This window comes from Hemiscyllium ocellatum, chromosome 7 (assembly GCF_020745735.1).
Source record: "Hemiscyllium ocellatum isolate sHemOce1 chromosome 7, sHemOce1.pat.X.cur, whole genome shotgun sequence".
Lineage (NCBI taxonomy): Eukaryota > Metazoa > Chordata > Chondrichthyes > Orectolobiformes > Hemiscylliidae > Hemiscyllium > Hemiscyllium ocellatum.
The window spans coordinates 89580799-89597284 of NC_083407.1; the positions used below are offsets into that span (position 1 = coordinate 89580799).

General features: G+C 38.1%; 2 protein-coding genes across 3 annotated transcripts in view; one reads left to right on the forward strand and one right to left on the reverse strand.

The window, feature by feature from the left end:
• idh1 (isocitrate dehydrogenase (NADP(+)) 1) overlaps positions 1–16486 on the reverse strand; it is a 33147-nt gene that overhangs the window by 15636 nt on the left and 1025 nt on the right. The window contains exons 2-4 of one of the 2 annotated variants that reach the window (XM_060827492.1): positions 10588–10638; positions 8239–8378; positions 5311–5602 (exon numbers count right to left, since the gene is read on the reverse strand). In XM_060827492.1, coding sequence (XP_060683475.1) covers positions 5311–5602; positions 8239–8363 — 417 coding nt within the window. In that variant the 5' untranslated portion in view covers positions 8364–8378; positions 10588–10638. Of the gene's footprint in view, positions 1–5310; positions 5603–8238; positions 8379–9671; positions 9786–10587; positions 10639–16486 lie in introns of those variants that run through there. The other variant, XM_060827490.1, reaches the window with a different exon arrangement.
• Positions 9977–16486, forward strand: part of pikfyve (phosphoinositide kinase, FYVE finger containing) — a 154231-nt gene continuing 147721 nt past the window's right edge. The window contains exon 1 of the mRNA XM_060827485.1: positions 9977–10040. The gene's annotated coding sequence lies outside the window, so the exon portion shown is untranslated. The remainder of the gene's footprint in view (positions 10041–16486) is intronic.

Genomic DNA, 16486 nt, shown 5'->3' on the forward strand with positions numbered 1-16486 from the left:
CATCATTTATGGCTAATCCACCTAGCCTGCACATGCCTGCTCACTGTGTACAATTTAGCATGGCTAATCCACCTGATCTGCATATCTTTGGACTGTGGGAGGAAACCCACACAGATACGGGGAGGTTCCTGGCACTGTGAGGCAACAATGCTAACTACTGAGCCACCGTGCTGCCCATATCTAATCATATGAACAGTATTTCAACATTCGTGAGTGCCAACACGGATTAATACTAAAACATTGAGATCAATTTCCCAGCCAATTTGAGATGGAAGGGATGAAATAATGTCTCCATGTCACAACTAGATTTTGAGAAAGGTGGTAAACAGGAAGGAGGATTTTGCACTAACACACTTCAACTAACTTCAATTTAACCAGGTATTCCTATATTTCCAAACGTACATAAAACCCATTAGACTTCAGTTCCTTGCCTGGTATAAAGGAGGCAGTTAAGTTAGCAGATGTCACTTCTTACTCCAGTTGGCAACCATTATGAACAGCTTAGCATTTAAAGTGACAAGAGAGGCATTTGCCTTGTTATAGGGAAAAGGATAAAATATAAATGCCAAAGCTATTACAGCATACTGCTACAATGCCATCCTAGAGTTGACACTTGTGTGGCTATCAATAACTGAGTACATCTATCTGCTGTTGGCCTCATTCTTTAGGATTTGGGACTTCCACTAGAGGCAAGTCATGGAGGAAAAGAATTAAAGGCAATGGCAGCGGCAAACCAGAGGGGCAGAAAGGGTGGCTGCATTGGGGTTACACATCACGGCAGTGTGTTGCACTCTGCACAATCTGGCATCTGTAAGTGTCCCTTCATCTGAAAGATTGCAAAGATTCAAGACAACAGCTCTGCACCACCATCTCCAGTGCAATTCAGAATGAGCAATAAACGCATCCTGTAAACAAATAAAAATACTGACACTTTGACAATGGGAATATCTCACAGCATGACATCTGCTCCAATGATGAGGAAATGTAGGAAGGTAATAACTGGCTCAGGATGCAAAATAACCTAGGGCAGATAAAGATGCAATGAGAAAAACACAGGGGAGCTTGGGGACACCAAAACAGACATATTTCACATGATCAATGTCAGATTTCTGTAATTCAATAAAGCTTCAGCACTCTACATTCCTTTGCTGCTTCCTTCATTGATCTTGCCATGCATTTGCACACACTAAGACATTAGATAGTGGTAGGAGGAATAATTCAATCTTATACAGTTTTGTCCCACCCATTAAACTCCATGGCCAAGCCAGGGTAATCTGGAAGTCTCAGAAGCTCACTGAAATGCAAAGAAGCCTCATACTTACTGAAAACGCAAAGAAACCTCATACTTACTGATGAATCATGAAAAAATGCCAGACAGCATGTTTTAACCTATTAACTCAAGAGTGCAGCTAGATCCTCTTTATAAATCTTTGAAATGTGTTTCTACATTGTGCTCCTCCTGCAACATCAACTGAAGTTGAGGCAGGCTGCTGACTAGCTTTGGATGACCTTGACAGGCATCCTTCACTTGCCCGAAGGCAGGTCGATGCTGACATATCAAGGATCATTTACAGAATTCCAACAGTCTGCCATCACAACCAATGAGGCATTAGTGTCATAGATGGATGAGCTGAGGAGCCATTGCTAATGGCAGAAAACATCCCAACTGGAGTCCATAAATGCTTCAAGCAGTCATTCCACTATCGTTTCAATGCACAGCTGCACTCCTGAAGAGTGTAAAGATAGAGAGTGAGTTCAGCTGTCTCGTTCAGCCACTGATGCACAATGGTCATGGAATTACCAAAATCTTTAAGGTCCATGTGCACCTACCACATCCATGAGATGCTGTTTTCCATAAGGGTCACCAACATTGTTCTTCTCAGGGTCGCCAATCTCATAATGGGGGAAACCAACTGTGCGCACACCAGGTATTGCTGGTGTGACCTACATGTGATGTAACTGATTTTAACTGCCCTATGAAATGGCCAAGCAAGCCTTTCAGTTCATAAATAATCAAGGATGGACAGCAAATGCTAGCCTTGCTAGCCATACTTGCATTTCATGAAATAATAAAATTAATTATACTTCTCTCAACTAAACAGCAGCAATTCCTGCTTCCAGTTTCACCAGTAAGACCACTAACCTTAATGAAAAATTCAACATATGATCTTTGTATCAGTTTAAATTTGACTGAAAACTGATTTGATTGCTTTCTGTTGTAATTTTTTTCAATCTTTTCATTGAAGTAACATTAATTTTCTTAAATGAAACAATGTTTTTAGCCACAATCTTCCATGTAAACATTTTCAACTATTGAGCACAAAGATAGGTTCAATTAGAATCCATATATCTCTTTCAAGAAAGAAATTATCCTTATATTCTTATTAAGAATATATTAAGATGAAAACCGGCACAAGGGAGATAATTTTTTTGAGCGATGACTAAAAGCTAGACACTGGTTAGTAAGGCTGAAAAGGAAGTGACAATCCCTTTCCACTCATCTCTATTTAAAGGAATAAGATGTAAGTTAGCCTTGATTTCTGCTCTAATTCTGCATCTGTCTACCTGTTCCATCCAAGTATTTTTACAGTTTCATACGTAACTTAATCTCTTCTGTTTTTATAGACAGGCCGTCTCATAAGCATGCTGTCAGAAAGTAAGTTTTAGTCTGAGAATAAAAAAAGAAGACAAAATCGTTAAGAATTGAACAAAGATAAAATGTGAGAAGACAAAGATTCAGACTTAGTAAACTAAAAACAGTACAATAGAGAAATAAGAAAGCAGAGAGAAATTAAAATGCAAGGAAATATAGGATGATGTAAACTATTGGGATAAACTAAGAAAAACATTAGTGAGAACAAGTATTTTAAAAATAAATATTCCTTAGAAACAAAGGATATCAATAAAATTAGAAATTGTGCACTAAGTTGAAATAATGTATAATGTCTGTTAAAATTAACTGCATAAAGATTGAGTTTCACATTATTTTTTATAAAACTGACATCAATCATTGCATTTGTTATCATCTTTACCACCAATTTGATTGCAAATGTATAAAATTGCTTTTCAAAGCAAAGCTCATGTTTGGCTTTATCATTATTTTGGCTTTTTAGGATCACCTGTTTACTAATGCAACATAGTTGCAGATTCTGCATTATTTATTAACATTTGCTCCAAGGTTAAACTCAAGGTTTAAATACAACCATTAAACTGTGTTAGTCTGTACAAATAAAATGTTTAATTTACTTGCCATCATTGCTCAGCCCTTTGAGTATAGGAGTTGGGACACAGTGTTGATATTGTAAAGAGTGTGGCCTCCTCTGGAATACTGTGTCCAGTTTTGGTTGCGCTATGCTAGGGGGATATTATTAAGCTGGAGAGTGTTCAGAATAAAATTACCAGGATGTTGCAGGGAGTTAAATTATAAAGGGGAGGCTAGATAGGTTGGGACTTCTTTTTCGCTGGAGCGTAGGAGGTTAAGGGGTTACCTTCTACAGGTTTATAAAATCATAACGGTTTTAGGAGAAAGATTTAAAAAAGACATTTTTTTGTTTTACACAGAGTGCTGCATGTATGGAATAACCTTCCAGAGGAAGTGATGAATGTGGGTACAGTTATAATGTTTAAAAGACATTATGATAAATACATGAATAAAAAATATGTTTGGAGGGCTATGGGTCAAGTGCAGGCAGGTAGGACTCATTTAGTTTGGGATTATGATTGGCATGGACCAGTTTGATTGAAGGGTCTGCTTTTGTGTTGTGCAACTCTATGACAATTTGTAGATAGTTATAAACCATCAGGTGGATTTTGCCCTTTACCTCAAATGATTTTTATAAGTCTAACACTTGGCAGATAATGTATTTCCATGTATTTCTAATCTTTACAGTAATATCTCTATCCCCTGTTCATGAATAGTGAACAAGGGACAATTAATTACTCCAGAGTAAAGTACAAACAAAGTGAGTAAAACTTGAGGAAGTAATTTACAGAGACTTCAAAAACTGCATACTATGGGTATCGAGTACAGAGAACAGACTCCAATTTTCAAACATCATCAAAAATATTGTGCTTTCTGACATGATTCTTTTATAATGAACATATACTCAACACTAAAAGTATATGCAACATTCTTTTGGAAAGGGAGAAAGGAGTGGTTTCAATATAAAGTATTCTGCCTGCCTTTTTCATGGGGGATATATACTTTTAATACACTCATCTTATCAACTTCACGAGAATATTTTCTATCTTCCAAAAACGATCATGTTGGCCATCATCATGTTTCCATTGATTAAGCTAGAAGACTATTTTAGACTAGCCCAGCTGCCAATTTGATGGTATCCAACAGAATAAAAGCAAATAGAAGTGAAGGGTTTTTTTTTCACATGTTGTCTTCTCCAGATTTACCTATATACCAGTTCAAAACTTTGTCTTTTCTATTAATCAATGATGGTATACAGAATGCACCTAAAATCATCACAGTACCTCCACCCAGCAAAGCAAAATGACATATTTCCATGAACAATATCTCTTCTGCATATGAATCAAGAAGCAGAAATTCTGCACTGACAAACTTGAACAAAATTTGTTACTGTACACATAAATTGTTTATTCCCTAACTACATTCCATTTATTAGCAAGTCAAAATAGAAAAAAAAAAGTTTACTTGTAGCAGACCATTTAGAGTAAAGATTGGGATTTAGGTATTTAGGTTTCTAACGTCTGTGCAGGACTGATATTTATACTCATTTTTATTTGAAATGTGGAATTAATAAGCTTTTCAGATTAATATGGCTGAGTTTTATACTGTTACAACCAAACAATGTTCCAATTATTTTACTGAGTCAATATTGACAGCTATCATAACTTTAGTTTCAGCACAGTTGGTGAGACTGCATTGTTATACATCATCCAGAACCTAAGAGGTACTGTAAAATCTTGGCTCTGTTGCTGCATAACATATTGACACCAGAATTAAGGGACAACTACCTTTCTGGCCACTAGAAGAGTGAACAGCTCTTTGAAATAGTTTCAATGTAGATAGCCCAGAAAAAGAAAATAAGAATGAACAAAAATTTGACTTTAGTGGTTACAAAGCAGTTTTGATAGAAATTCTGGTGCAATTGTTGCACATTATTCAGACTAACAATACTGAAATCAGTAAATGAGCTAGCAGTTAAGCTATATTCAGTTAAGGTCACAAGGACTTAAAATATTTTTCCTCTTTAAAAGATTATCAAAATAACAGTGAGACAAAGATCTTTCAGAGATACATTTTACGACACTAATTAAATTATTATTTCAACTTACTTGGTCACCGTATGCATGACGTCCAATGATGATTGGCTTGATCCAGCCAGATACCAGCCGAGGAATATTCCTACAGATGATTGCTTCTCGAAACACTGTGCCACCAAGTATGTTGCGGATGGTTCCGTTGGGTGATTTCCACATTTTCTTTAACTTGAATTCCTTCACCCTGCTTTCATCAGGAGTAATGGTTGCACATTTTATTCCTACGTTATAGTTTCTAATAGCTTCAGCAGCGTCGATGGTCACTTGGTCATTAGTAGCATCACGGTTCTCAATTCCCAAGTCATAACTTGAATGAAAAAAAAATTCAAAATTCTACTTTCAAACAAAATCTACTTGAAATACATGATATTGATACTGAATATTTATTTTTCAGAACAATATTTATGTACTTCTCCTTTGAAAGCACACATGATTATAGATTAGTACTGTGCCAGTGAAAGGTCTATGTCCATTCAGAAGAGACTGAAGTTTCTTGATTAGTCTGAAGTTGAAACACAAACATAAAACTAAAATAGAAATCCAAAGGAATAGGTCCACTGTCAATCCACTATTAAAGGCATTTATATTCCAGAGCTAAATCTCAGGTTTCAGCATAAAATAATAAATTTAATATAAACATTAATATAAACATTCCATTGTACTGCTAAAAATGTTCTATTGTGCAAGATTTTTCAAATTATTTTGTATATGAAATAGGACAGCAAAAAAAAACCTGGAATTAGGAATTTAGTAAAAAATGATTTTAAAATTATTAATTTACATTTCTTCCTAAATTAACCATCAAATTAAATGTAAAAGTCTTTATTCCTTCTTGTAAATTAATAAAATCTAGTAATTGGACTGCTCTTAGTCCTTTACAAAACTGTGTTGACATCCAGTGTATGTTTAGTCTGTGAAAGCATGAAAGCACTTTCTGCAATTTCTTGTTTGAAGGTGGCCATCTTAGTTGTTTTGCATGTCTTCACACATACTTTTGTTTTTGGGGAATTACAAGGAAGTGGTATAAGGATTCAGAAGTGAACATTCATCTCATTGGTTTCTCTTGAATACATTTCTGTGGCATACAGGTAGTGAGGCATTACCCAAATGAGCTACAATTCCTTCATGGCAACCTTCTGCAGTGGCTCTATTCATGGCTAACCATGCTGAAATGAACCCAGAGGCCAACCCATATGTTATCGTACCACTAACTTATTGGAGAACAGATATCATTTAATTTTTTATTTGCAAAAACAAAATCTGTTGTGGCTGCTTCTCTTTTAACTTTAAATAGTCCTTGTACATTCACAGCCCAAAGATGTGCAAGTCAGGTGAACTGGGCATGCTAATTGCCCATAGTATTATGCTCATTAGTCAGGGGTAAATATAGGTTAGGAGAATGGCTCTGGGTGGGTTACTCTTTGGAGGGTCAGTGTGGACTTGGGCCAAACGGCCTGTTTCCATACCATATGGAATCTAATCTAATCATAACTCAGATCAAAGAACATATACTAAACATCAGTTTCCACAGAAAATACTATTCTTCCTTCTCCCAATTCAAAAAAAAAGACAAATAGCTTAAAAGCAGGTACAGAATAAATTTCCTACAGATTCATCTAACCACTGCTCAAAACAGCATTAAAAACGAGGATGGTTTTACACAATTTTCTTTAAATGCCCATGTCCAACTACTTTCCCAAAAATCCAAATTCATTTTGAGATTGAAGTATAGGAATGTAAGACTTAGGAGCAGGAATAGGCCATTTGCCTTTTGGATTATTCTGCCAAATATCCCTGCCCTCCCTCTCCCCAGAAGATGTTTTATTTTCTGGATTTCAAATTGTTTAACTACTACAATAAATAAACTTGCATCATTGTTTTTAAAAACAAAGTTAAACAACTTTAAATAATCATTAACACACATTTACTAAACATTCCTATGAAACCCAAGTTAGTTATCCTGATTAATGGAAGAAATTTACCTTGTAGGGAAATTATAAACTTTTTTTTCATATGATATCAGGTCAATTGATGTAGCATTAGGTTAAAAATATGCATGTTTAATCTTTAGTTTGTATGGAGTTAGCCAACATCAATCAGGATAGTAATTGTGTCAGGGGAAAGAACAAACATTATAATTAAACTTATTGCGGCAAAGTTATGGGAAGACACATATCAGCCATGACCCACTTATTGTTTTCTTTCCTGTAACCCCAACAGGCTGTATGTGGAGGTCAAGGGACATTTGGAATTAAACAACAGTAAAATCTCAAAAGAAAACCTGCAGATGCTGTAAATCAGAGACAAAATTAGAAATTGCTGGAATCACTCTGCAGGTCTGCTAGCATCTGTGTAGAGAAATCAGAGTTAACATTTTGGGTTGAGTGACCCTTCCTCAGAATAAAATAATAGTAATAGTTCCTAAAAAATAACATCTAGCATGGCTCAAACAAAAAAAAGTTAATAGCTTTAACACAATAGTACTCAACAGTATTCACCTCTTTCATAAAAAAGAAAGAGCCAAAATTAAGAAAACAATCTTTTATTTATATACATTTTAGGTCATTTCTACACACATTATACTGGGAAAGTTCTGAAAACACAAGATAAATTAAGACAGTATGAAAATGTAAATAATAAGTTTGCTGTTTATTGAATTTTTTTATATTTGGAAAAAAATGCTTGGTGACTCAGTAATTTGGTGAATCAGCAATTTTAATGACATATGTTTACTCACCCAGACAGCAAATTGTGCAATAATCACTGATCCCTATTTTATCAGCTAGCACCAGACAAAAAACATTTGTTTAAAAATTGAAAAAAATTGGAAAATATAAGTCTTAATTTTGAAGCAAAATGTGGATTTTATATGCTCTGTTTCTTGAGCCAATAAAACATTTAAATTAATAAAAGCCATATTTGAAATGTTCACTAAGTTACAACCTGTGTAGGTCTATCTCCAGGTAGGGGAAGAGGAGTTTCTCTTTGATCAGTTCCCATATAACTCTGGTCATCTCATCTCCTTTCATTTCCACCACAGAACCAACTTGGATCTTTTTACCTGACATTGTTTTGTTTAGTTTCTGCAAAGAAACAAGAAAAGTTAAAGGAATCCATTCAGAGTACCTTTCCTATGAACAGTATCCTACATATATTTGAACTTTGTGTTAATCCTTAAAACTATTGTAGTATTGTAGTAACTTTGTTAGATCATCCCTGCCAAATCTGATTAAATTTCAACAGCTTAACCTCATGATGAAACCAAAGATTCCAAGTTGATGTAATGCACCTCCTGAAACTGGTTTTTCAATCATGTGAATGCCAAAAACTGACATTACACATCTCAAATACTTTAAATAGAGTACAATGCATTCACACACTTTTATGATCTTCATCCATCTTAGGATCTTCCATGTAATCAGGTGCATTTCTGCAATCTGCAGCCTGTCACTTCTCAGTGACTGTTGGTGGTCACAGTAAAAATAATGAATCAAACGTTTAGCATTAGAAAGTGTAAGAGTGAAAGTGTAGTTTGGAGTACATGCAGAGACTTTGCCCCTGCTATATAATGGACGCTCTCTAGTCTATTTCTGGAATCTGACACTTGAGGTCACTCTCTCAATATCACGAGAAGGAATTTATTCAAACGGCCATGAATCTTTCAAATTCTCCACCAAAGCTGTGGATGTTTAAATCAGCCACTGTATAAACAAGACAGAGATGGATGAATAGATCTTTTTGGTGGTGGTGGTGGGGAAGGTGATATTGGCTAAAGGTATTAAGAGGAATGCTAGAAGTGTTGGACAGTATTTTATGGTTTGAACGGTTAGATGGCCCATTCCTGCATTTCTTAAAACAAAACCAAGTGACCAGCAGAAACAAAGACCAGACGTACTAACAGGCTGATCTTCAATAGTGTGGGAAAAGAAACCCACATAATTCTTATCCCATGGCAGTATTTCCGATACAGGCGTCTCTCTCTCTCTGACTGCCTGTCACCACTTGTTTGACGGATCTTGTACTTTGCACCACAGAGACCTCTTCCTGCTATTACACCACCTCTCATTGCAAATGCTGTATGACTTGGGTGGGACTGGGAACTCTATAAACCCCAATTGGGCATGGGAGAGAAGAACTCGAGATTGAATCAGCGAAAGTGTCGATCGTCTTTTAACTTTAAACGACCCGTTGAATCGTCGACGGGTGTGTGCAGGAAAGAGAACAACAAAATAAAGGAATTCCTTCTGGCTTATCAGCAGCGGTGGTGCCAAGAAGTCCATTCACCTTCTCCTTGAAGTTTCGACCTACTTTAAGAGGTATCGTTACTGAAATAGTGAATGGGATGGGGGGAGGAGATGAAGAGAAACATCCCTCACCTGTTCGAGAGTGCAATGTTAACGAAGGAGATGCACTAAGCTCCCTCGGTGCTCGCAGCAGCCGCTGTCAGTCCGCACTGACAGTCCGAACCCTAGCCCCGGCTGATCGAACGGAGCCCCTCCCCACGTGATTACAACGCCGCCCAATCCGCAGCGCGGAGGGCTGCAACCTCGCGCCCACGCCCCGCCCCGCGGCCGGGCTTTGTCCAATAGGGGTGCCCCACATCAAGGCGGCTTCGAGGTCGTTGCAACGGTTGGCAGTTGGCAGTTGACAGCTCGAGCGGCGTTTGTTTTCCGGCTCCTCGGGCCTAGGCCGGCTTCAAGTTTTCGGTGTAACTGTACTACACGCGCCTGCAGTGATGGCAGAGGGTAGGGAAACCCAACGAGCCGACTTAGTAGGTCCAAAGCTTAACCCTCAAGAAATTCCTTATCAAACGAACATCCGTGGCAGAACTAATGAATGTGATAGCTCGCATCGGTGCAACAGTAATTACCCTTTTTATATATAAATTTATGAGATCGTGTAGGTAGCGCCCACAATCTCCCATGTTATTTTGGCATAGCAGTAACTATTGTGGTTCTGAATCATCGCCACCTTCTTTCCTTCTACAGCATCTCTCCCCGTTGTTAAAATTCCAGAGAGATTGTCACTATCGGTGTGTTTTTTTTTCAGTATTAACGTTTGTTCTGCAATTAAGTACAAAGTGACGTGAAATTTGTAGCTGAACGATAATTTAGCTCAGGGGAGGGTACCTTCATTCAGCACACAGGGACATTATGGTCAGTGTTTACCCTGTCTCAGGACTTTCATTTTAATCGATGTCATTGCTTAAAATGCATCTTGGTATAAGTGGGTTGCACCAAATGGGCTCAAGAAGCCTTCAAACTAAAATGTCTCCAAGAGTATCTCACTTACCTTGGTTCTGAGTGAGCTCCCTGGTGAAAGGCCAGTGGGTTTTCTTGACAGCTTTGATGGGGGGGGGGGGGGGGAGAGATGTAGAGAGAGAGTGTCAGTTTACCTTCAACAAAATAGATTGGGACTTTTTCACTGGAGCCTAGGAGGTTGAGGGGTGACTCTTACTGAGGTTCATAAAATCATGAGGGCCATTGACAAAGTGAATGACAAGGGTCTTTCTGCTAGGGTGGAAGAGTTCAAAACTAGGGGAGCATATTTTTATGGTGAGAAGAGAAAGATTTATCAAGGACATGGTGGCAACTTTTTTATACAATGGTTTGTCTGTTGAATGAATTGCCAGAGGAAGTGATGAGTGCAGATATAGTTATAATATTAAAAGGCATTTGGATAACTACATGAATAGGAAAGGTTTAGAGGGATATGGGTCGAGTGCAGGTAGGTAAAACTAGTTTAATTTGGGAAAGGGTCCATTTCCATGCTGGAAGGCTCTTCCCATTAAAGACATTTGTAGCTCATTTGAGTAGCAGGGTATTTGGCTTTTGTTATGGCAAATAAACATGACACTTATTGCATATAGCATGAATTGTTGCATATAGCACAAAAACCACAAAGCTCTGGTTTTATTATGATAGTCATTTTTTACTTCAATAAAATCATATAAACACCTGCAGTATTTTCACAAACAAGAACTTTGTAATTTAATGATACGTATCTGGTGATTTCCCTTCAAATGTGGCAATACATTCATTGCCAGGCAAAAAAAAGTTCCCCCATTTTGCACAGTTTATTCAGCTGATTTCATTTCATTGAAGATAGAAGCTAACCTGGTTTAACCAGCCACATATCATCATCTGGCACCTCAGCAAATTAACGTTTCTTGTCAACTTAGAAGATACATTCCTCTTCTCTAAGATTTAATATGTTCTCCCTCAGTAACCAGCTCAATTCTATATTTATAAACATGGAACTGTTTTCTCCATCTAATTCTGCATGAAGTGTAGAGAAACAACTGAAATTTCTTTGTCTGCATTTAATAAACTAAATGAGCGTTAGTACTTCAATCTGAGGAGACTTGGTTCACTATCTTTTGTACCAAATCCCTCTGTGTAAAAAGCAATTTGTTTTCAATCCTTGCATCTTCCTTTCTTTTCTTTAGTTTCTTCAAGCCCTACAACTTGCTGTCATTGCTGCCACCACCAAAAAAGAATTCTGCTTCCTGGAATCATTTCAAAAGTAGTGGTTGCAACCTCATGTCTGAGCCTTAAAGCTGTGGGACCACCCCTTGAAATCTGTCTTTCCTCTGTAAAATATTGCTTAAAACCTACCTCTCTGGCCAATTTATTTGTTGTCTGGCATAATGGTTGTAAGTTTGCTTGCTGAGCTGGAAGGTTTGTTTTCAGATATTTCATCACCATGCTAGTTAACATCATCAGTAAACCTCTAGTGAGGCGCTGGTGTTCTGTCCTACTTTCTATTTGTGTGTCTTGGTCTCTAGAGGTGGGTGATATCATTTCTGTTTCTTTTTCTCAGAGGTTGGTAAATGGGATCCAAATCGATATTTTATTAATGAATTTCTAGTTTGAATGCTAGGCCTCTAGGAATTCCCGTGCATGTCTCTGTTTAGCCTGTCTTAAGATGGATGTCTTATCCCAGTCAACAAGAAACCAGATACCAGGATACACAAACACCAACTATCCACCAAAAAACACGACCCACAGTCAATTGTACCTTTACACACAGACAAAGAAGAACACCACTTTGACTGGGACAACACATCCATTCTAGGACAGGTGAAACAGAGACACACACAGAAATCTTAGAGGCCTGGCATTCAATTCAGAACTTCATCAATAAATACATTTATTTGGACCCCATTTATCAACCTCTGAGAAAAAGAACCAGAAATGATATCACCCACCTTAACAGACCAAGACAAATAAGTAGAAAATGGGACAGAACACCAGCGCTTCACCAGAGGCTCACAGACGATGTTACCTAGCATGGTGACAAAATGTCTGAAAACAAACCTTCCAGCTCAAAAGCAAACTTAAACCTGAACTTCAACCTGAGCTAAAAACCTTCTCAAAATGTCTGGCCTAATATATTCTCATTTAGCTTAAATGACTGATATTTTGTCTTAATGTTCCTATAAAAAGCTTTTGGAACTTTGTTTTACTTTAAAGAAGAGAAAAATGCAACATGTTGTTACTGAATAATTATTTTGAGTCCAAAGAGCTGCTAGTAACAGTACCATCTGATTCTGAATCATACAAAGCAGCAAGGATTCAGAGTTGGCAGAGCTGAGTCAAAGTCTAGACATTCTACAATTAAACGCAATTTGCTCTTTTCTCCATATGAAAGACAGCAGCAAGAGTTTAAAAGAGTGAGCTTGAAGGAGAGAAGAAAATAGCAGCAAGAGTGAATCTGAGAGGGAGTAGCACAATAGGGGCAAGTGTTTGAAGAGTGAACCTGAGAAGGAGTAGTGAAATAGCAGCGTAGTGTTAAAAGAGTGCACCCAAGAGGGACTAGTGAGATAGCAACAAGAGGTTAAACAGCAACTCAGGATGAGGGAGACAGTAAAAAGAGTTTAAACAACAACTTAATCAAAAGCAATGAAACTGGCAAGAGTTTAAAGTGAGCCTGGGCAGAATAGTGAGGTTGAAGCAACAATTTACATTCTGAATTTAAGAGGGAGCAGTGAGACAGTGGCAAGAGTTTAAAAACTGAGTCTGAGAAGGAGAAGTGAAACAGCATTGAGAGTTTTAAAGGGTGAAGCTGAGAGAGAGCAATGAGTGAGAACAGTATTTTACACTCCCATTGGGGTCAGGACTGGAGCAGGAAAGCCCGATAATTGTCATCAGAGGACATTGATTTTCATCCTGGTACAAGTAGTGGGTATTGTTTTAGATCAATTAATTAGGTCCACCCAGAAGAATCTTCATTAGTTGTCTTGCCACCCTGAGAATGAAACTTAAGTTATGGATGGAAGCATCCTCTGTTCCGCTAGGAACTGCCCTTCCCAACTGCTGCACTTGGCATGGCTGCAGTGCCCCTTCATGATAACAGCCTGACCTTATTAAATTCAACAAATTTTACCTTTTCTTCAAAGGTTGTGCCCAACATGGGGGACTCTTTCTATCTTCGATATGCATCACCAATATCATGTTGTAAGATGTTTTATTATGAGAGGGCATCCTTTTGGCCCTCCAGTTTTGACAGCTCATCCTCATCCCTAATTCAAGCGCAAATGATTTCCCTGTTACTAACTGGCCATCACTTTAAATGTAGCATAGGCTTGGATGATAGATAATTTTTGAGTTATAGAAAGATGCTGAATAGGCTTTTTTTTCCTGGAGCGTTGGAGGCTGAGGGGAAACCTTATAGAAGTTTATATAATTATCTGATGCATGGATAGGGTGAATAGCCAAGGTCCATTTCTGAGGGTAGGGGAGTCCAAAACTAGAGGGCATAAGTTTAAGGTGGTGGGGAAAGATTTAGAAATGACCTAAGGGGCAACGTTTTTAGGCAGAGGGTAGTGTGTGTATGGAATGAGCTGCCAGAGGAGGTGGTGTACAATTACAACATTTACATGGCATCTGGATGGTTATATGAATAGAAAGAGTTGTGAGAGATATGGGCTAAATGCTGGCAAATGGAGCTAAGTCAGAGTGGGATGTCTGGTCAGTGTGAATGAGTTGGATCAAAGGGTCTGTTTCCGTGGTATATGGCTCTGACATGTAACCGAATCCCAAACATTTACCCATTGATCCAAAAACATATGGGCAGGATTTTGTTTATTATTTGTCTGTCTTAGGTTCTCTTTCAAGTTAATTCCTTTTTTCTCTCATAGTCTCTCTGCTTCTCTTAGTTCCTTTTATGTTTCCTCTGAACTTCCTATATACAGCCTCGTTGTCACTTAAAGTAATCTGACAGCGTCACATGCCCTTTTTTCAGTTTCATCTTACTTTTTTCTTTCCTAAGACTCCAATTACTTTGGCATAAGAAATTCCAATAGAAAATGCATACCTATATTATTGGATAAAAGCTGCCATATGACCAAAATAAAAATGTTTTCATACCTTCATTTTCTGTGTTGGTGACTTATGATTTTGATACAACTTTAAAAGCCCCAAATTGAATAATTTGCAATGATGCAGAATCATAATCATTTCTAGTACAACCACCAAGTTAGGGGAAAAGAAACTTTGAAAAAGACCACTGAATCAACATCTAGTCAATCAGTTCTACCATAAGAGCTGAATTCCAAATTTGATGTGTGAATGACTGCTTTTGACATCAGGTGCACGTTTTACTGAGTGTTACGTCAAGCAGCCCTAGCAAAACTGGAGTCAATGAAAACTCTGCTGGTTGGAATCTTACTCAGCACAATGTTTGAGATTGTTGGAAGTCAATAATTACAGCTCCAAGATATCTCTGCAGGATCTCCTCAGGATAGATATATTTCTAATCAAGCTGTTCAGAAGGGATATTACACACCACTGGAACAGAAGGAACTTGAACATGAGCATCCTGTCTTAGAGGTATGGACGCTAACCACTGCACAATGAAGTTGATGAATCCACAATGTTCAGAACTATTTGTGATTCCTCAGATACTCAACAACCCATGTCTATATGCAGCAGGACCTGGGCAATATCCAGTCTAAGACTGTAATTGGCAACTAACATACATGCTACACAAGTTCTAGGCAATGACTGTCTCCAACATGAGCAAATCTAATTATTGTGCTTGACATCAAATGACAATTGAGTATCCCACATTGGAGTTACCATTGATAAGAATGAACTGGACCAGACAATGGGGGTTGGATTTGCCTAAGTCCCAGATCCAGCGAGTATATGAACTGCTTTAGATCAGTTACAGAATAGAGATGAATGAATAGTAAAAGTCCAGCATTTAAATACTGGGCGACTGGACCAGTGTCATGCCAGATGAAACTTGTCCATGCTGACCAGATTTCCCAAACTAAACTCATTCCATTTGCCAGTGTTTGGCCACTATCATTCTAACTGAAAATGTGTTCCTGGAAAAGCGCAGCAGGTCAGGCAGCATCCAAGGGCTTATGCCCGAAACGTCAAATCTCCTGTTCCTTGGATGCTGCCTGACCTGCTGCGCTTTTCCAGCAACACATTTTCAGCTCTGATCTCCAGCATCTGCAGTCCTCACTTTCTCCACTATCATTCTAAACCTTTCTATTCATGTATTGGACTAAATGTCTTAAATGATGTGACTGTTCTGGCATCTACCACTTCCTCTGGCAGTTCATTCCATACACACACCACCAACTTTGTGAAAAAGTCACCCCCCTCCAGTTCCCTTTTAATTTTTTTCCCTTTCAGTTTAAACCTATCCCCTTTAGTTTTGAACTCCCATATCCTAGGAAAAAGACCTTAGCTATTCACATTTTCTAAGCCTCTCATGACTTTATAAACCTCTTTAAAGGTAATGCCTCAACGTACTATGCGCCAGAGAAAAACATTCCCAGCCTATCCAGTATCTCTTTATAACTCAACCCTTCCTATCCTGGTAACATCCTTGTAAAGCTTTTCTGCATCCTTTCTAATTTAATATTTTTCCTACAGCAAGGCGATCAGGCTATATGCAGTACTCCAAACGTGGCCTCACCAATGGTCCTGGACGGAAGTGGGTACTGCACGGAAGTGGGGATTAGAGTCAAGATTAGAATGGCGCTGAAAAAGCACAGTAGGTCAGGCAGCATCCGAGGAGCAGGAAAATCACCATTTCAGGCAAAAGCCCTTCTGATGAAGAGTTTTTGCCCGAAATGTCGATTTTCCTGCTCCTATGATGCTGCCTGACCTGCTGTGCTTTTCCAGCATGCACCAGTGTTCCTCAACTTGATGTCCCAACTCCTCTTCTC